At 40.7% G+C, this 21,972-nt stretch overlaps 1 protein-coding gene across 7 annotated transcripts in view; it reads right to left on the reverse strand.

Annotated features, from left to right (window-relative positions):
* Window positions 1-21,972, reverse strand: part of EML1 (EMAP like 1) — a 120,567-nt gene that overhangs the window by 74,399 nt on the left and 24,196 nt on the right. For 3 of the 7 annotated variants that reach the window (XM_083864525.1, XM_083864523.1, XM_083864522.1), the window contains exon 1: window positions 6,235-6,343. The exons of 1 other annotated variant lie outside the window; for it this stretch is intronic. In XM_083864525.1, the coding sequence (XP_083720651.1) occupies window positions 6,235-6,301 (67 nt within the window). In that variant the 5' untranslated portion in view covers window positions 6,302-6,343. Of the gene's footprint in view, window positions 1-6,234; window positions 6,344-21,972 lie in introns of those variants that run through there. 3 more of the 7 variants (XM_083864528.1, XM_083864527.1, XM_083864526.1) reach the window with 1 other exon arrangement.

Here is a 21,972-nt window from a genome sequence, read left to right on the forward strand (position 1 = left end):
ACGTATATTCACTTTTTAATAATGTACTTTTAATATAATTTTAATCCTCATTTGAATTATTTGCATGTGGTTTAAGGTTCAATAAAAGAATTTGAGATTTGCTATTTTTAATTAGAACTTAAAACATATATTTTATCACCCCAGTAAAGTACTATTAAATTTTTTAAAAACTCCTCGAAGATCAGATAAAGCATGTTTTTCTGCTGAGAGCCCAATGCTTTAATTTGCAATTCTGTATGTTGTTTTATTCATGATAAAATACTTGATACTTGTAGTTTCTCTCCATATTGCTCACACTGACACAGATTCTCTATTGAGGTTTGACTATCACTAGAGGATTCTCTCATGACTGGTCTACATTTTCATTTGTTTTTAGAAGCTTAGTTAAAAAAAGAAAAAAGGAAAAAAATAAAATTCCAGTAACTATAATTAACACCATTCATGACTAAAACAAGTGTTAATAATTCATGTTTTGGAAATAAATAGCTAATTAAAGGGCAACAAATTCAGTTTACTTATATAGTGCCTCATTAGTAATAATAGTTTGAGCTCTAATAAGCTAACAATATATATTGTGCAAGTGTCCATTGCAGCAAGTTATTTTTAATTCATAGCATACTGATTTATTCTGCATTCAATTACTGCACATACCAACAACAACAACAAAAAAGTATTTCTGTATGCCACCCCTCCCTCCCCTTTACTCCAGTAGTGAAGAAAAATATTCTAGAATCAACTTATACTCTGTACATCTGCAAAATGCATAAAACTGACACTTAATGTAGAGTCCAACTCAGCATTTCATTTAAGAGTTTGACTGCAAGAGCCAGAACAAATCTCACTGAAAGAAAAATTAAGAGAATGCTGTCTAAGCAATGCTGTCCAAGGTAATAAAATCTTCTGTCCTATAAAAGTGGTAGAAGCTTCAAATGGGGTATTGCCTCCATTCCTGAGTTCAAAACATGCTGCTGTTCTGAAGAGATGAGATCTAGAGATGAAACATGAGAAAGCCTGGTTTGTCTCTCTGACTGTGTTGTTATGGACTTCTGAGAAAAACAACATGAGTAATGCTATTAACATATTTGCAACATCTTTTTGAACATGCTTACAACACCTTTCCCTGCACGAGTGCATCAATCTGCCCAGTGAGAACTGAATTAAATCCAATTTTGTTTTGCATTATTGCTAGGAAGTAATCACAGTAAAACAAACTACAGATTTGAACTGGTGCCCTGAAAGCTACAGGGCTCAACTTACCACTGTTCCTTTCATAACCCATTCCATATTGTGTGACTTTGGTCCAGGTGTAGGAAGAGGGTAACTGGCTGTGTTTAGGAAAGTTTAGGAGAGGAAGTGTGAGAGTCCAATGGGAAAGAAGAGACAACTACCAGGATAATACTGTCCATACAGATTTCCTGTTTGTGGTGCTCACTTCCTCACGGACAGACATTGCTCCACTTGCAGATAGAGGAGTTGGAAAAAAGAGGTACACATATTCAATTTGTTTTCAGGAATGGAGGAGAATTACAGAAGCAGAAGATTCAAACTGTAAAGAGACTGACAAAAACTGAATCATACAATTTACTTTTCGTGACTTAAGAGTGACTGAGTTTTCAAAGCTATTACCTGTCAAAAATCTTGATATGATTTAGTGATTTGGGGTGGAGGGAGCCAAAAGGAACCATTACTTTTTAAGAGTTTTTTTTATTATTGGTCTGTTCAGCCTGGAGAACAGCAGACTAAAAGGAAACCTCATGAGGGGAAAAGGACGGGCAGCCACTGCAGTGACCAATGTCAGAACCAGAGGGCACAGCCAGAAGTTCTGTCAAGGGAAGCTTAGGTTGGATATCAGAAAAAGGTTCTTCACCCAGAGGGCGTTTGGGTACTGGAACAGCCTCCCCAGGAAGTGCTCACAGCCCCAAGCCTGTCCAAGAAGCATCTGGACAATGCTCTTGGCACATTGTAAGACTCTTGGGGATGGTTCTGTGCAGGGCTAAGAGTTGGATGATCAATGATCCTTGTAGGTCCCTTCCAACTCAGCATATTCTGTGATTATTCGGTTCTTTTTAAAAAATAAATTATAGCATCATTTGTATCAATTTAAATTTTTCTCTAACACTAATTTTTTTACTAACAATTACACTTCAGGTTATCTGTTAAACAGAACTGTAATTAATATTATGGAGTCCCTTGCCAAATATATCAATTTCATTAAGAAATAATGTTTCACACTTTTTTTTACTGCTTTAAACAGATACTCTAAAGTTGAAGCTTCTGTCAAACAAGGCATTTGTGGTTGCAGGAATGGTCATTTGACAGCCAAGATTTTCCCAGTAGCCACATGAAGGACATTCAAAAGATGCTACAAATTCCAAAGAAATCACAGATAAATTTTCACTTCCATCTTTAAATCTACAGAAGCATTTTGCAGGAATCCCAGATTCCACCCTTTACATTTCACATACCTAATAATTCTGCCCACAGCAATTACTGTGGTGAAGGCTGTGTAAATAGACAGAGAATAGATAGATAGGGATCTGTGGTCAGAGAACCCACAAAACTGCCCATAACCTACGTGTCTTCCCAACCTGTCTATAATCAGCACTGATCACAGCTGCAGCCTAGTAAATCAGCTGGAGGCAAGATGAGCACTGTCTCTAATTCCAGTATGTGTCTTGTTTGGTAATGTGTCATGTCCAGCATGGTTCTCTCCATCAGTTTTTAAGCAGATGCTAAAAACCTCAACACTATCTTGCCTTATCGGCATCCTTCCACTTTTATCTTCAGCTTAATTAACACATGACTAACAACCTGATTGAATATAGATAAACATACTGGCTTTCTACCTAACAGTAACTTCTATACCAAGAAAGGTATCTATAATCAGGCACAGTTAATATTATCTCTGCTTTACTTTACAACATGCAAAATAAACCAACAGAGTCCTTCATTACCTGGAAAGTGACATGTAAGTTGAGAATTGTCCTTGGGCTTTAAGAGGAGTTATTTTAGTGTCTTTCTTAAAAATAAACAAACAAACAGAACAGGCAGAGCAACTGACAAAACATTTTGTGCATCTGAAGACTGTCCTCTGAAACTGAAGAGGGAAATACCAAACAAATCAATAACTATGATAAACTCCTCCAAAGCAGGCATGTACTTTCTGCTTAGTTTACAACTAAGGAAACTAAGGCATCAAGAATGAAATAAACTTGCCTAAAATCACATTGGAAGTTTGTATTTCTTGCTTTGATGTTATCTCAGATTGACATTTGTGTTCATTAACACAATGTTTCTCAAATGCCAACCGTATCTTTACTACTCTGTAAAAAGGAGTTTGAAGAAAGTAGGTGTCTTTGAACTAGCTGTGCTAAATATTTGCCCTAGATTTTAGACATGCAGCTCAAAACTAACATATTTTCCTCACCCCTTTCTTCTCTCCCTTCCTTCTCCATTTACCTTATTTTTTACACATCACAAGCCGTAAAAACACATTACTAAATAATCATGCAAACTAAATCTGCATATGAGTGAAGACCCAGATTCTTCTCCTGAACCCAGGGCCCTTTCTAGAAAGAAAGGAGCAAGTCCGGGGCAAATCTGCTCTCGTATTAACTTTTTTCTCCCTGACCAGGTCCTCCACCAGCCAAGGCCCTGCTCCCTCATCCCCATCACAGCCTCCTGCCCACTACTGCTCCCTCCCTCCCAATCCCCTCTTGGGCTCCCACCCACTCCAAACAAGGAGAATATATTGAGAAGTGGGAGAAGCTGCAGCCATCCTTGGCCCAGGCTAGACCTTGGTTGGTACCCTACAGGTGACCCATAGATATTTTTTTAGGAGCACAGCCTTTGCATCCTGATCTTTCAAAATAATACATACAGGGAGTCTCTTTATCATCTCTTCTGTTTGAGAGCATCAGAAAATTCTACCATGTCTTTACTTGTACAGCTAAAATTAATCCTATTCAGAACAGGAATCTTTAAACCATACAACAATGATCACTTTGAGTGCTTACCAGCCATTCTGTATTTCACTTTACCATACACTAAAATCATATTGTCTTCCTATGTCTACCACTTGCTCGCTTTGTTTGGTTTCTCCTATATGTCTGCCTCACTCCTAACTTCACATCATTTCTCATACTGCCCATTATACTTACAAGAGCTTTCCACTTCCCTGTAAAGCAATTTTATTTACCATTTTCCAACCTCAAAACCCTCACTGGCATCGTCTATTTGTATTTTCTTCCTCATGGGTCTTGTGTGAAATACCTGATTACCTCAAGGCTGTACTCAAAGGCCTGATTATCTTTAATTCCTCATCTCATCTCACTAAAGGCTAACTTGTAAAATGAAGGGCTTCTAAATTCAACCACTTTCTTTTATAAGCACAGAATAATACAAATTTAGAACAGCCCTTGAGGTCACTATTTACAATGAGACAAAGCTAAGCAAGCGATTTGTTGTAGAAACACATTCTAGAATATATTTAATGATTAACCAAGATTTTAAAACCTATGTACAGTATAAATACATATGGCTTATTTCCATAGAGTATAATAGGTGCTCAGTTACCAAATCAACATGAGGGACAATTCACAGGAATAAGCTACTCTGCTTTTTCAAACTATTCCAAAAGTAATGCTACTCCTTCTGCTCCCACATGCAGACTACTATCATGATTACTGTAATAGCAAAGCCCAGGGATTTTGGTAGGAAGACAGCTTGCTTATAAATGGATTAGAGTATAAACTTTGAAATACATTGCTGTATGTTTCCTTATTAAAAACAGTTACAATGAAATATTTATTAAGTTTAGGCAAAACAGGCATCTGCTATTAGCGTACAACCCCCGTACATAGTCATAGTTTTCTCTCCTGAAGAGCTCCAAAAATACAATGTCACCACACAATGCACAGCCCACACACACAACTCCTGCTGCGCTGAAAAAACTGCTCCCACAATCTCCAGGTCCACATGCATGAAAGTTTACTGCAAACCTGTCCTTTTCTTGCACCACACTACAAAGAAAATAATGTGAAATTTATCGTCTTCATATCTTCCAAGGAAAGAGGCAGCTATGTCTGATGCAGTTGCTGTCATGAAGCAATTTCATATTAACCTGACTCCAGCTGTTCAGACAGCAGTAGAAAGAAGAGACTACTACTAAAATGTAGAGGAATAAGAGACCCACAAATACAAAATATGAGATTATGACTGCTCACAATTTTGCTGCTAGAAAACAGCTTGTACCAAAGTAAGGTATTTTGAGATTATCGTTTACCATGAAGAACTCTCTGTAATATTTAGAATAGCTGATTTATTTCCCCCAAGGGAAATATTAGCTAGTTGAATAATCCCAAGTAGTATGCAGGCCAATCACCAATACTACCTGTGAGGATACTTGCAGCTCCTCATCCTTTTTACGACCCATCACTGCAGCCTGGCAGCTTCCCTGTCATGCTGCCACCCAGGTGACGCCACCACCCCAATAACCCCTACCTCAAAAAAAAAAAAAAAAAAAAAAAAAAAAAAAAAAAAAAAAAGGTAACTGCAGGCCAGTAACTCCTGTAACTGCACAGAGGCATCTCACAGCTCAGCTGGTGCCGAGAGGCGCCGGGTGGGCTCCGGGAGCGGGGGCGGGCAGGGGGATGAAGGACACCTGCCCCAGGCGCGGCGTCCCACTGCGCCCCCGGGGTCATGCCGGCCCTGTACATGTAGATAAATACACGTCTTATACATATATGTGTGTATATATATTTATGTGTATATATATATATATATATATATATATATATATATGTATGTATAGATGTGGCTGTATGTTGGCATAGGCGCAACGGAGACACGCAGCGGCGGGGGACCGCCGGAGCTCCCCGCTCTGCCTTCGGGAGAGATGGAGAGATGCACACAGACACCCGCACCGTCCACACACGCACACGTATCTCCGCATATTCCCGCGAAGGAGGCGCAGAAGTTGCTGGCAGAGGCGCCCCGAGGGCTGGCGGGTTTCCCGCCGTGTAACGGGGAGGCTGAAGGGGGTGAAGTTTCCTCCCTCCTCCTCCTCCTGTCCCCGAGTTGCGGCGCGGAGCGGGGCGGCCCTGGGAGCGGAGACACCGCGGGCAGCCCGGCCCAGGCCCGCTCCCGGCGCTGCCTTTCCCCGCTCCGGCCTCCGCCCCCGCCCCGCCGGAGCGCCGGGACCCGCCGCTGCCCGGGGGCGGCCCCCGCCCTTACCGTTGCAGAACTGGAGCAGCGAGGAGGTGTCGTAGAGGCTGCTGTAGCTGGAGAAGCCGTCCTCCATCCTGCCGCTGCGCTCCCGGCGTCCCCTCGGCTGTCCCGGCGGCCGCCCGCTGCCTGCTCGCCCACACGCTGCGGAGCGGAGGCGGCTGGGGCCGCGGCGGCCTCGCTGCCTGCCTCACTCAGTTGCCATGGCAACCCATTCACTCCGCCGCGGCTGGGGCGGCGGCCGCTCCGCTCCGCTCCCTCCGCCGCCGAGGCGCGGGGGGAGACCCGCGGGGCGGGCCGGGGCGGGCCGGGGCGGGGCCGGCACCGTCATGGAGCGGCCCGGGAGGCGGGGGAGACACCGGGGCGAGCGGGAGCCGCGTCCTTGGGCCGGCGCGGCCATCTCTCCTCGGCCGCCCCGCCGGCTCCGGGCCGCGGCCCAGGGAAGGACGAGCCGCCCGGGGCTCTGGCACCGCGGGGCCCGGGGTACCGGGTGTCCCCATCGGGCCGAGGTGCAGCGCAGACTGCCCCGCCCTGCCCGCCGGTGACCCGGGGGTTGACCCGAAGTACCACCAGGGTCACGGTTTTGGGTGCGGGGCAGAGGTTTTGCGGGGTGGCTGTGCGGGCGGGGAGCCCCGCAGGCTCAGCATCCCTCCCTGCTGCCTCAGCTGCCTTATCCCAGGCTCCTCTCGATTCTTCACTGGAGCAACAGCCTGCCTGTAATTGCACCTCATGCTCTCCGCTGATTTCAGTGGCGATTCCCCTGGCTACAGGATGGAGCTGTCATGATAACATTGTAATTGATACTCTCTTACAAAACCAAAAAAGAGTTATGCACGCTGTAATTCCTTATGCCATTTTATACAGTTTAAACTCTGTAGTTTGAAGAGTGATACACTTTCCCAGTACAGGGTACTGAAACAACTTTAACATGTTTTTATCTAGGTATGTTCATCATGTCCATTCACGGTGAGATGAAGGTAGTGGTCCAAAACTGGTGGCTAGTCAAATTGTAAAATTATTTGATACATTTTGGGCTTCAACTTCTGTGCTAAGGGATGTTGAAGTGTCCAGTGACTGAAAGACATTTTTAGTTCAAGCTCCTCAAGGGACACAAGGGAAATAGTTCATTGTGTATCTATAGCACCTTTCATCTTGAAGAATGCTGAAGCACTTAACACATCGTGTCTTCAGACCCTCAGTACTTCCAGGAGCTTTTTTCAGGGCAGTTCCATCATGTGGATCCATTTACAGGCGTGGGTTTGGTGTATGTGAGTCTTTTCACCAACCACTAAACCATGGCAGTGCTAACACAAAAGTATGCTATAAAATTAGACAGAGATATCAGTTCCATGTTAAAGTGGAGTGAAAAGTGCTCCCTCCTGAATTGCCAGTGCCAATACTGGTAGAGTTGAAGTCATCTCCAGCACAAGCACTTACCCAGCCTGATGTGCTTAACCTGTATCAGACAAAAACAGCTGCATTTTATAGCTGTGGGCTCTAAATAACAGAAAATTGTGGTAGTTTAATGATGTATTTTAAAAAACCAAAACCAGAGATCAAAAAATAATAGAAAATTACTTTAAAAATACAAAACTATATAGGTTTTATTAGTGTTTTAAATGAGTCATGATTCTATCTCATCTTTCAAATTAACACAGAGCCCTTAGGTTTTCTCATGACCTTTTCTTTCATAAGCCATCAAACGTTTCAAAGATGCCATATCATTTTAAAACATTGTACACGTGCCGAAAGATATTCATGGGAATTTTGGCAGACAAGTTGCAAAAACAGAAAAATGAAGCTTGTTTTCAGTAAAAGTTTTGACTAAGAATTTCCGTAATTTAAAAACATTATTGCCATATTTTGGTTATTATTTTTGAGGTTGAGAAGTGTTTTAATATGCTTTTTTCTACTATCTTGAGACAAGAAGTGTGCACTCCATAGGATATCACTGTTGCTTTGACCTCTACCTCCTTCCGATGTGTAAGTTTTGTAAAATAAAAATATGAAACCTATGCTATCTAAAAGTACTATATTTGTAGTAAAAACTGTGTTGTCAGTGAGATTGCTACAAAGATAAGAGAAGTAAATGCTCAGTAACTTTTATGAGATTTGCCAAAGTAGGAGAAAGGCCAGAAAGAGGCAATGCAGCTCCATTTCAGAGAGTAGAAATTTAAAGTCACTTAGAAATTCAAATCTAATTCATTCTTAAAGAGAGATACAAGATGTAAAACCCTACAATGGATTTCCCACTGAAATTAATAGTGAAGGTGTCTGTGAAGCCTTTCAGCTCAGAGCACTGCAAATCAGCTCAGCGATGTGACAGAAAATGGTCTTGGCTCCAGTCTCCAGATGCTGTTATCATGCCATTATACTCTAAGAGCAAGGGCTAGAAAAGGGAAACACTTTCATAATTTAATGATTTTGAGACCTGTTACAATCTCATTATACTAAACTGCACCACAAGGCATGAAATGAAAAAGAAATTCTGTCTGGCTGTGGGAACAATGGGACAATGGATTAGAAAGATGCACTAATGTGTCTCTGGGAATTCTTCTGGTATGGCAAAACAACAACAAAAATTTTTAGTTGTCCATTTTTCACTATGCTGTAGCCTTCCTCGTTTGTACAATTCAAAGCCACTTCTCTGGGAGGTGTGAAACCGTAAAAGTAGGAGTGTGGCATCCTGAGCAGTACAGTGGGGCTGGTATATCAGAGAGAATTTGTTGCTGTACACTTATGCACACTGACTGCTGGCAGTTACATTTTTGAAAGCTGTATTTTATACCTAATGATTTAACTTTTGTTTGTATTAAATAGTGTAATGCAAATAACTATCAGCTAAAAGAGAATAAAAGAGCTTTCCCCCATCCCTTGCTGAATTTTCAGGAGTTAATATACTCCAATGTTAGGACAAAGAAAATTTGCTTTCACTCCCTGTTAACAGGCTGTGGTCAAATATCACCGAATCACAGAATATTCTGAGTTCAGAGGTGTTCGTGTTCGCTACGGTCATCAAAGTCCAACTCCTGAAAAATTTATCCCTCCCTGAAAACAGGATCAGGCTGCTTTCACCATGTAGTGGTAGCTTGGACAGCCTGCCCTTCATAGCTTCCCCCTGGGTCTGTGCTGAATGCCAGTGCTTCCAGTGGGTTTGTGTGGGGGGAGAGGTGATGGCACTTGCTCGGAGAGGACACAGGGATTTGGCTGTCAGTGGCAAAGCCCTCTGTGCAGAGCTGCTGATGCCATCAGCTGCAGTGAGCCCGTCTGTGCAGAGTTTGCAGGAGGTGAAGGCTCAGTTCACCCCAGAGACTGGAGGGCTCTTCTTTCAGGTCAGTGCAAAGCCTGTCTGCTCGCAGCTCAGGGCGGCTGCTGCACACACTGAACGTACAGTGTAACTAGAGAAATCTTCATCAGGCAAAGCATCTAGCACCATCAGCAAATGTGCTGGTTTTGCTAAAATTTATCAGTGGATATAATTATAGCATCTATTTTACCATGACTAACTTCTGAAGATCCCCTCAAGCTCTTTAGCAGTCATTTGATAGGTCACGTTTACTGCAGCATGATCAAAGGGAGCTGAGCTCATTTCTGTAGCTCTCTGTGTTTCCATTTAATATGTAAGAGTCCATTTCACCATTCACAGTCTTACTTAATGAAGCAGTTGGTCTCTGCTTGAGCCTGGAAGCTTTTAAATTGTATGTCTGTTCAAGCTTTGCTTTTCCTCTCTGAGTCAGAAGTTTCATCCATTAAAAAGCTGAAGCACTGCAACACTTGGTGCCTGGGCCCAGACTGCAATCCAAAACACAAGCACACATGTGTGCTTCTCCCTCAGTCATCTCATTCAAAACAGAAGAAATGCGCATCTTTTCCAGCTGCTCATCCACAGCACTGAGAGTTAGATGGTCTGAAAGCTGGCATCATAGCACAGGCACAGTGCCCTGCCTCAGTGTTGGAGGACTCAGTGCTTTGACAGAAGCTGGGGGTCAGGGCTGAGCAGCACAACACCCAGCAGCAGCAGCAGCAGGAGCAAGCTGCACACAGCAGGAGCCCTGGGGAAGGAAGAGCCAATGCCTGGTTTAAGCACTAGCAGGGTGAGATCAGCATTTAGCAGAGAGAGGCTCTGGGGTTAAGTTTTGGATTTGGCTTCCTGAAATATGATGAAATCCTGATTTTTTTAATGTTTATTTGTTTTCCCTTTTTATTCAGAGAGCAGCAGGAATGTTTGGGTTTTTTAAGAGAATTTCATGCCATGAATATATTGTCTTCATTCTTCAAAAGTGGCTTTTTCTCACTGCTAAGACTATCCTCCAGGTATTGGCTGTCAGGATCCCATCACAGGCTCAAATAAGGATTTCCTCTCCTAGTGTGGTAGGAAAGGAAGAAGTGCCTTGCTGCCCAGTCTCCTTTGTGAGAACACTTCAACCACTGGAATAATCATTCATTCTAAATAGCAGGACTCCAGTGTTTCAGCCACAGCAGGGAGCTTCATGAATGTCACTACAAAGCAGACTTCATGCATGTGGGAAAGATGGGGTATAAGAGGAGGATCACCATTATACCAGCACAGTCTGAGCGCATTAAAAATACAATATAGCAAATGTGGGATGAAACCATCAAAGCTATGCAGGTTTAACAATCCAAATGAAAATAAACCGCAATATGTCTGTATATATCATGCTGTTTTGAACTATGTATATTGAAATTATGGAAGTTTCCCTATAATTAATAACAATAGTCTTAATCATACTGCCCAGGAAAAAAATACTGCTTTGCAGATTGGCTAATTTGTAAATACAAAGAGAAGACTTTGAAGATGAAAAGGGTACTGCTTTCCACATCTACGATTCTTCCTATTCAAAGGTGGAAGGCTGCTCAGCAAACACTGATGCTTTCAGATTTGCCCCACCTTTTTGAAATAAATGCTGGCTTTATTTGCTTATTTGGAAAATGGGAAGAAAAACATGACACAGCCAAAGTCATGCTGGGAAATCTGTGACAGAATCAAACCAGAATAACTACCAGTTATTGCAACAACTGCAATGTGAGTCTACTGAGAATACCCTGTCTGTAAACACTGAAGATACTACTTGTATGGTTTGTTATGAAATGCTTTCAAGCACAGTGCCTGCAGTAGAAATACCCTTATTTTTGCGAGGCCCCCTAGCATATTGGGTTCAAAGCACATCAATGTGTGCAATGGCCGAGTGCAGACTTACTACATCCACAGCTGTGACATTGTGATTTGAAACTGATGAGAAGCAAAATATGCTACAGATACACAGGAATGCAACTCCTATTCCATATTCCATTGCAATCTGCAGATGGGAGCAGCATTTCTGAGATATTAATACTCTGCAGGATTGATGTGAAGAGGCGCCGTGATGGATGGCACCATAACAAAATGATCCATCCACTCTTCAAAATTACTCCTTAGAAGTTTTCAGTTATAACTCAGTTCTGCAACCCTATTTTTGGTGGCTTCAGCCCTCAATAGAGGCTGAAAGCTTCTGCTAGCAGAGCTCTTTGAGATCTATGTACCAAGGAGCACAAATCCTACCTCCTGTGAGAAGGACATCTCTGGTTTCAGGTACAATAGCTTTGGCACAGGTTCATTAGTTCACCATTCAGAGCACAGGAGGATCATCCCTACAGGTCTGTGACACTCTCCAGGGGAATTCCCTCCGAGCAAAAGGATCTTTCCTGCACCCACTGGAAGCTGAGGGAGCCCTCAGAATGTAGGTATTGGGAAAAGCTTTCAGCAAGTATGAAAAAGTGATGCTTTTGTGTGGATTGCAGCACACTGACACCCTTTTGCACATGGCTGAGATCAGTAGTTTCGTTTTAATTTCTATGCTATGATTATAAAGATGCTACTGCGACAATATATATTCCAAAGATCTATTTTATGCATATATTTAAATAATATTTTGTTAAAATTTAATGTCTGAGTTACACAAAGCCTCAGCTACATAAATCTACGTCTTCTGAATTATATTATAGAAGAATGAGGCTAGAGTAAGCTATAATATAGACATATTTCTTTTAAATTATATTTAGATAACAGCATAGCATGTTGATAATTTAAAGCATACACAAAATTTGCCATTTTTTAAGAAAGGGGTTCTACAGTTCTACAGTTCTACCCATTCTATTAACTTTTTAGAAGGAGCATTTTAACTGGACTGTAACAATTCACATGAACATGTAGAACCCAGAACGAAACAGGATGTATGTCCAAAGGATACATCAGCCACACTGTGAGAAAGACATCTCTCTCTTCTGCAAACAGGTACCCACAGCACCTATGATGAGAGGGAAGGATCTCAGCACTCTATTTTATATTCCCTGGTCAGTAGGATGGTGGTCTAAACTTGTACTTTACCAGAACCGATATTCCAAATTTCCCACCTTCCCGTGTCACTGTTTCACTCTTTTTGGGATCCAGCACAGTCAAGGGTATCTCGTGGGAACTGCTGTGTACCAGGAAAATTTACTATCAGCCACATAGATAACAAAGCACACATAAAAATGTATGGGTAAGACAAAGCACCATGTTGGTTCAATATATTAATGTTAGAAGGGGCTAGACAATCTCATTTATGGCACTTTCTACATTTTCAGTTATGTTACTGGAAATTTGCCCAGATATGGAAAATGAATGATGGCAAATACCTTCAGAGAGATAGCTGGAAAAAAAATATTGTATTTCTTCTAGTGATTTCATATGTTATGCTTTCTTTTAGTGAGTGATTTATTGGTAAAACTAATTTGTGCTATTAAACAAGTCATAGGAAGTAACAGCAGAGTTTTTACCTGTGATTTTAACTCCTGTCATCACATAAGCCCATTAACCACTTCAACTAAGTTAACTTCAAGTTTTGCTTATCTATTCCCCTGTATCCTTCACCAAATATAAAATTAATTATGCCAAAAGAGGTAGGAGAAGAAAGAAGTCAGTATTTCATTTGTATGGCATGGGTTATTTCTGCAGGGGATCATACCAGCTCCACTGGTTCAAACTCATTGAATTTCCATGAGCTTTCCTTGAGTGGGTGGAGGAACAGGAGAGTGACCTACAAGGGGTAGGCAGGATTTCAATCCACTACACTTGCAGATTCCTTTGATATCTTACAGAGCCCAAGACCACCTACATTGAGACCTTCATCCCTCCACTGCTTTTGCTGCCTCAGCTTATTTGTGCTTTCCCAGTTCAAGATCCCAAGACACAATTTGGGGATGGAAAGAAACAGTTAAATCATCAGCTAATCTAAGCTTGGCTGGATGGAGAAAAAAGCAATAGGAAATAATCCTTTCCTACACTTTTCAAGATTGCTTTACACTGATTTCCAGCATGGGCTGTAGCTTTTATTTTTGTGGGTAACTATAATTCTGAATTAAACTTTTTAATTTACTTTGGAATAGAATTTGCCTTGGAAGAAACTATTTTTTTGTTCTGGTCTGTGCAATCTCCCAAGGCCCACAATGTGATCAAAGCAATTCTGTGTTAAATGTATTTTTTCAAAGTAATTTCTTTCTGCAGGTTCATAGCAAGTGCATCCAGAAATTTAGATAAATTTCACTTTTGAACTCCTTTGAACACATAAAATGTAAGAAATAAAATGCAAGAAAGGAAGTGGTTGAACCAAAGAAGCCTTCACTGAATTTCCCAGAAACATAAAGGTTTACATTAAGGTTTTACATGGCAGGCTTAACATTTACATGGCAGAATCAGGCCCATACAGTAATAAAATATTTGGCTTTGGGGAAAGAAATCTTGTTGTTCTTAAAACACCTCTGCCAGCCAGTGCAAGGTGTAGGATTACTAATCCTCCTCAGGGTAAGCCATGCGTGGCATTCTTCTCTTTGGTGGTGACATTCAAGAGAGCCCTGGACTGAGGAAAAAGTAATAGGGGCAATAATGACAGTGTCTGAATAAACCCTGAGAAACAGCCGAGGCCCTGCTGCCTGGCTGCCAGCCATCCAAGCATGAAGAACAATCGTACATTTGTCTCAGATACCAAGTTACCTAATTTTAAAAACGTTTCCTGATGCAGCCCTTTAATTCTTAAGTATTTCACCACCTTTCTCTCTCAAGCTTTCAAAGAAGCAAGAGAAAACCAGAGCTACAGATAACTGAAAGAGGAAAAACTAAAAGGACTTTGTTATTGACAGTCATAATTCAAGAAAAAAAGGGCAAGAAGACAAGTTCTTTTCAACTTTTTTGGTGCCAGATAACCTCTCATTGTCCCACCACTTTCTGACAGAATAAATGCTAGAATAAATAATAGAGCTAATCTCAAAAGAAAAATATGTATTGTGTGCCATAAATTATACAAGCAGATGCAGCCATGCACAAGAGAATTAGGAACATAAAACCCCTGCAGTGTTCAGTGGGTGATGAAGGGGTGGAAGTTGCTAAGGGACACTCTGGGACCACCATGCAGCCCAAGCTAAGATCTTGCTCTAAACATCACCCTGTGGCCCTGTTATACAGGAGTCTGCCACCATTTCCTTTGCATTCCTCTTCCTAAACAGCTCTCTTTTTCATATCAGTAGCTGTTTAGTGAATGTTTTGACCATAACCAGCTTGTGGTATATTTTACAGATATTATAGATTTACAGATGTCAGAAATCTTGCACTAAAGAATTTTGCATCTTCCACCCAAACCATCCCTTCAGACAAAGATTCCCATATTAAGGTGAATGAGTTTCCCTAAAGGGAAACTTACCTTACCCCTAAGGGATGGATAGAATATGTCAAGGGCAAACTCTTCATGTGTAACCTCACAGAGCACCATCAGCTTCAGCTGAATTCTTGGTTTCATTCCTTTTTATTTATTAGAAAAAGTTTGATATAGCTTTGTGACACTATACACAGAAATAATTACCAATAACCTGGCTGCCTAATGCTCATTAGAGACTCCATTCAGCTAAACAGTCTTTTGGCAAAGCCAAAACTCTAGATCCAGATTTGTCAGATTTAAACATCCATAATATCTTCTCATTCTTTCATGACCTCTTTTACTTCAAGACATCAGCAGTTCTTTTTTATTCAGCAGTCATTTCAGCAGGGGAAAAAGAGTTTTGCAATATTGATGCAATTTATTGTTTTATGACCAATTAAGAAAATAAAGACATTTCAAAGAAGTTGATGGCATTCATTTCAGATAAGTAAGATGTTTTAAAGAAAACCCACATAAGACTGTGGTAAAGGACATTTTTCCAACCTCACAAATGACATTAAATGCCATTTTATGACCATCCAAGAGTTAGGAGTAAATAACACTTTATGCTGGAAAAGAATACATGTGACTCACTATTTTCAGCTGTTGTAGATGTGAACTTGTGGAAAATTATGCAATTAGAGGCCAGAAGCAGAGTAAAATATCTGTTTATATTCAGCTCTGCTGAGCAGATCAGAACTGCTAAAGGGCTGGAGAAAAAAAAGTCATTTTCTCTTTTGCTCATGTCCTCCATGGGCTACATTCTGCTTGGAGTTACTTCATATTCAAGCAGTACAATTAAGGGAGAATCTTGATATGATTTAGCATTTTTTAATATTTTTCATTTGTCTGGTGAATAGTGTTTGCCCTGTCATTCATTCACTGTTTCCTTCCACATGAAATTAGGAAATATGGCACATGAAGTCTGAAACCCAGGTTTTTTCCATCTCTGAATGTTTTCCCTTGGAACTCAGAAACTCAAGTTCTGCCAGTGTAGAGGAAGGAGAGGAAATGTAGTAATAAAGTTCCTGGCTTCATCACAAGCCCCTTTCTGACCTGACATGGTGAAAGTGTATGGAAAGGCATTGAACCATTCAGGATAAGTATAGATGAATGGCAAAAGTATGTTGGTGTAAAATCAGAAAGAAAATCCACAAAATGAGATCTAAACAGGGACAGTGAAGTTACGTTACATGATGTTCATGCTACAAATGCATAGGAAGAAGGCCAAGAGTGTGCTGGTGCAGAGCTCAGTTGCGCAGTTGTGAAAGGCAACTAATGACACATGACGTGAGGAATGTACAAGTGATTGATGATTTTTTGTATCTGTCTTTATTAGAGCAATTAAGACACTGTTATTGCTGAGGAATGTAGTTACACCTTCCTTGCTTCACTCCACTCCCACCTCCTCACTGCTTTCCTTCATCCCTCAGTCACAGTGATTTGTAAGGGCATGCTGAGATCTGGATGGGGAACTGCTCCAGTTCTAGTTCCAGAAAATTAATCCAGCAAATAGGTGGTAGTTACTAAGAGCAATTACTCTGCAGTTTGATCCATCTCTTAGCTGTATCACAATCACTGTTTTATTTTAAATTAACTTCATCCTATGATGCTTAAAGGGCAGACTGATTAAGTCTTCGAGTGACTGGATATCTAATGTGTCAGAGGATCAGAAGTAGGAAAGAAGGAGACCTGTACTTTAAATTGGGAAAAATGAGTAGTGGATTATTGATCAGTTGATTAAATTAAATTTCTGCTCCAAAGTTTAGGATTTTTTAGACATACATGTCATGAGTGCCTATATAATAAAAGGGAAGTGGATAGCATTCAGTTTTCATTGTAAAAACAAAGTCTTTCAAAGCAGCTTAGTTCTTCCCATGCCTGTATTGTGCTGTGGGCAGGGAATTGGAGTTGGTGTCAAGTAACTCAACTTCCATAAGGCTTTCTGCATGCTCATGACACTCTTAGAAACAAATGAGGAGAGGCAGCCTTGCTGACCCCACTACACCTGTTCAAACAGGTGCAAGACTGTTGAGGTAACCATGCCTAAACAGTGGCACAAAAAGGAAGTAGGTATGAAATATGATTCTGCACATTTTCCACCTTAGTCCCACTACAATCCACATTTACATTAGTGACTGAAAAAGGAAGCAGAAGACATACTCAGTAAATGTGCTGTCACAACTTGAGAGCTCTGCAATTATACTAGTCAATAAGCAGATAAAAAATTTTCAAAAATCTTGTCAGCTTGAAGGAACTATCTTTAAAAGCAAGATAAAACGTACTAAGGACAAGTGCAAGGGACTACATTTAGACAGGAATTATCTGCAGGAAGGTGAGTAATAACTGGTTAGAAAATAGCTTGACTGAGGGTAGACCACAAACCAAACCTGGAGCTGTGTTATGCAGAATGGAAAAGGCAAGTATTGTAACACAATGGATAAATAATCCTCAAAATGTATGAAGAAATCCAGCCATCCTATTCAGCATTGATAGTGCCTCAGCTGGAACATTAAGTCCTGTTTAAATTGTATCAAGATTCTCATTCAGGTTAGACGTTAGAATAAAAAAACTTTTCTTACTGTAAGAGAAATAAAGCACAGGGGTAATTTGCCTAGGAAAGTAAGAGCTCCCATGGAATCATTTTAGGGAGCTATATGTCCTGTTTGATGGAATATAGCTGGTCCTGCTTTGGGTCAGATTGACAAGATGGACTCTCAAGGCCTTCTACAGCCTAGGTTTCCAAAGAGTTATTGCCTAACCACTAAGCTTTCTGGGGAAAAGTAGCTCCAGGCCCATTTCCATGGGCATTTTGTTGTTTTTATCATATGAGTTCACAAGTAATTGACTGGTGAACCTCAAATAATATCAATTTACTTTCAAAAAAAAATCTCAGTTGCTATGAAGCCAGAATATAAATAACAGTATCGTTCCATTGTTTTTTTGTGTGTTTTGAGGAGAACAATTTTTCCCCATTTAAGTCATTCGTAATATATTCCTACCACCTCCAAGAGCAGGTGGTGGAGAAAACAGTTTAGTTAACATCAGACCAGAAAATAAAGTTGATATACCAAAACACAAGTCACTTTACTGAGTGACTTTACAACTCGTGCACTGCTACTATTCTGGACGCTAGTGATGGAGAATCAGCCTTTCTTCTCTCAGCCACTGGTGTGTGTCAGGTCAGGTCAACATGAAGCAATCACAGTCCACTAGTGCTTGTTATAAAATGAGCCAACGCCCCTTTCATTCTTGTGTGGGTACAAAGCAGAGTCAAAACTTGGCCAAAATATCACTATTACAGTTGCAACAGTGAAATGCCAAAAGCCCGAGCAGGCATTAGGACTGAGGTGTCCTCACTATCTGCTTCCCAAACAGTACATGGGAGGCCTGGGATTTAATTTTTCTACTCTGTTACATTTTTTGGATCCACTCCTTTCATGCTCACATGGACAAGCTGATGAAGTGGAAAGGCAATTCACACTGACTGAAGTATTTGTTTTCAGTTAAAAGCGACTATTTGCTGTTTAGCAGGCAAACACAAACACCTATGGAAAGAAGAGCTGTCACGGCATTGATGCTCCTGAGCATCTGTAATCAGCACATCTGAAAGCATTTTAAAGTGAGCTCAGCCTATATATGTCTTCATGTCACAAAGTACTGCTAGGGACAGAATTGAATGTTGGATGTGTTTGTATTATTCCCTTGTATGAAATGAAAGGCATTTATGCATCTCTTTTGTCTGCGTTCACACACACCTACACATAAAAGCATTCTGTCTTCCCTTTCCCTTATAAAGAGTGATGATCTAGCATGATTTATATCTTAGTGGCACAATCTCCTAAACAGGGACTGAAAATTATCATTAACCTTGAAGGCTAGTCTATTTCCTGTACTTGCCCTTCACAATGCTAGAAGAAGTAGTTTCTACAAGAGAAATTTGGGGTTTACATTATCTAAGACACACCTTTAAAACAATAAAATATATTAATCTTTTATATATTTCTGAACCTAAACCACAACGTCTAAAATTATATCTCTACACTTAAAAAACTCAGATTCTGTTTGGGTATCATAGTGACACTTGAGAAAGCTGTGGCATTTGGATCTGTGTCCAACAGAGGGAGGTGTTCAGAAACACGGATTTGGTCCAAACTCTTTCTAAGATTAAGGAATTCAACAGAAGGGGAGAGGAGGACACATGCAAATGCATGTGAGCAATACATGCTTTACTATTGCAATTCAATTAGTTTAGCTCTCTCTGAGAATTCAGGTTTGGAGTCACTGCTGCTTACAGATTCAGATCTGCTCAGAAGGTTTAAAATCAGAGGATTTTTAGATCAGACAGGTGACAATATGACCTCTGTTTTGAAAGGGAAAGGGAACTATGAAGCTCTTGAAAAGAAAAAGCACTACTTATTTCATATCAGCTTCTTGATGTAAGATAAACTCAAGCAGAGGTCCAGTCTGGCAGGCACTTTGGGTTCAGTAAAGACCTGAGGTTACTCGGCTGTGCTTTCCTCACAGGCTGTCTCTATGGCAATGGGAAAATATTGTGAGGTATAGGAATGAAGGGAATATGACTCAGACAGTACAGAAAAAGGAACATTCAGAAACATAATTCCCAATAGGCACAGAGTACACTTTTCAAAAATACACACAAATCAAAGAGAATCTGCTGTTTCTTTGCTCCAGTGTTTTTACTGGAGAATGCAATTAATAAATAAGGACCCAATAAATATTTTCAGCCCCTCTATTATCAGAGGGAAACAGAAGCTGGTGGTGAAGGAAGCAGCAGCAGTCTGCTCTGCTCCTCTGAATAGTGCACCATTCTCCACAGGGCTGCCCTGTGGCTGAAGTGCATTTATCAGTAAGGGACAGGTTTGCACAGACTCAGTTAAGTCAGTGTGCTGCTTCCATGGCCTTTCCAAGTGGAAACGCTTCTCCTTTCACTTGTGAAACCCACAGAGGCCATAGGAAGCCCCTGTGTGAAGTCCCCTGTCTCACTGACCTGGGTCCCACCAAACTGGGATTTGGCTCAAATAAAAAAGCAGTAGCCCAAGTCAAGAGCCATCCTGCAGGGAGACATCCCTACAGAGCATTGCATGAGCAAGAGTTCCCAGGCTAACCCAGACCTGTGCTCTGACTGGCACAGTACCAGATGGGCTTCAGCTTGCCACACCACAGGCATTTATAAAATAGCTTGTCCTCAGAAGAATTTCCTCTCCAGTTTTCCTCTTTAGTTATTTAGTCCCAGGAAGCATAAATATATATATATATATGAGACAAACTCAAATGGATATATTTATAAACATTTTTAATATACATAATTTTTTTATAAACATATTTTTTTTTCCCGTGTTTAAAAAAATCTTCTACCTTTTGCATCTAATGATGATTTCATGGCCTGTGTTAGCACTAGTCATTCTCTGGATCATTTATGCTTTTGGCCTCAGTAGCACTCTGACATCATTAGTCCCACAGGTCAGTTATGCATTGTGCAGAAGCCTTTCTTTTAATCAAATTTATGTTCTGTCTTTTACTTAGTCTTTATCCTTGAACTCCAAGAAGCATCAGATTAACTACTCTCTCTATAGCATTCAATATTTTTCCTACATCCCTCTTAAGCTTCCTTTCCAGTTTAACTCTTTCAATCATTTCTGCCCTGAAGGAGGTGACAGCTTCCTTCCTTCTGGGACCTGTGGAACTTTGGGACTGTCCCTGAGCTTCCCCTCCTGACCTTCAAGCTGCTGCTTCTTCATGAGAAATGCAGTGAGCTGGTGCAATCCTGGGCACCCTTTGATCTGGCTCCCCTGAGTTTTACTGTGGGAGGTACAATGGAGTCCTGAGGCATAAACATGATTATACTGTATTCCCTTACTTTAAATGTCCTGGCCACAAATATTGTTGCTCAGCAACATGGAACTGTGTATCACTGCTGGCCTCATTAAACTTTAAAAATATTTTTCCTTGCCAACTCAAATAAATAATTGACGATGATTTCACTGCATATTTAGCACATCCATTCAAATTCCAGTATGGAGGTAAAACAGTTTCATATACCTAGAATTAAGAAGAAATGACTAATACTGGCTGTAAAATAAAATGCATGGTTGAAAACTACTTGCACTTACAAAGCAATTTTGCTCAAAGCAATATTGCTCAAAGCCACTGTATCAAATACATGCCCAAAAACCCTGTAATTATTTCTTTACTGAACACACTTCTTTTCTTTGCAAAGATTATTAAATCTTACTTTATATTTTCTCTCTAGAAAAGACTGCAACAACTAATCTTTTAACTACTTTATTATACTATTTATTTGCTGTAATATACCTATATTTGCTAATATAGGCAATTGAACACATTACAAAAATATAAATAGAGAAGAACAGATTTCAACACTGATATTTTCTGGTTGAGTAATAGTGCCTGGGGTTATTCAAAGAGAATGGGTTGTAAAACTCAAGTGTACTTTCTGTCATCTGACTGATGGATTGCTTGTTACTCACCTCTAGCATAGGTCCCAGCTAAAATAAATTGCTGGAATCCTTATCAGTAGTTTGTTTTCTATTATATATGAGAAGTCCCAATTTTATCTAATTGATGACATTACCAGAACATTTTTCTGCAAATATAGAAGTTTCCTGGTAAATGCAATTGCTACTTTAACCCATGAGAGGTGCAGTTAGACGCATATCTGAGCAGAATGGAGAGAACCTAAGCTGGGAGCTTTGGAGATCTCCAAGCTAAATGACTGCCAAAATAAACACGACTGGAGATAGAGGGATTAATCCTGTAATCCTCACTTAAGCAAAATTCCTGCTATCTTCAGTGAGATGCTCACTGGGGAACAGCTGTAGAAATTGGCCTAAATGAAGCAGAAATGAGAAAGGCCAAATTCTGCCTCTGGGTGTGAGCGTGTGACTTCTGTAAAACCTGAATGTGACACCCTGGATCTGGGATAATCAGCACATAAATTCTCACCAAGCTCTACAGTACTGGGACTTTTCTCTTGGTA

Source organism: Zosterops lateralis (assembly GCF_965231275.1).
Source record: "Zosterops lateralis genome assembly, chromosome: 6".
In the NCBI taxonomy this organism is placed as follows: Eukaryota; Metazoa; Chordata; class Aves; order Passeriformes; family Zosteropidae; genus Zosterops; species Zosterops lateralis.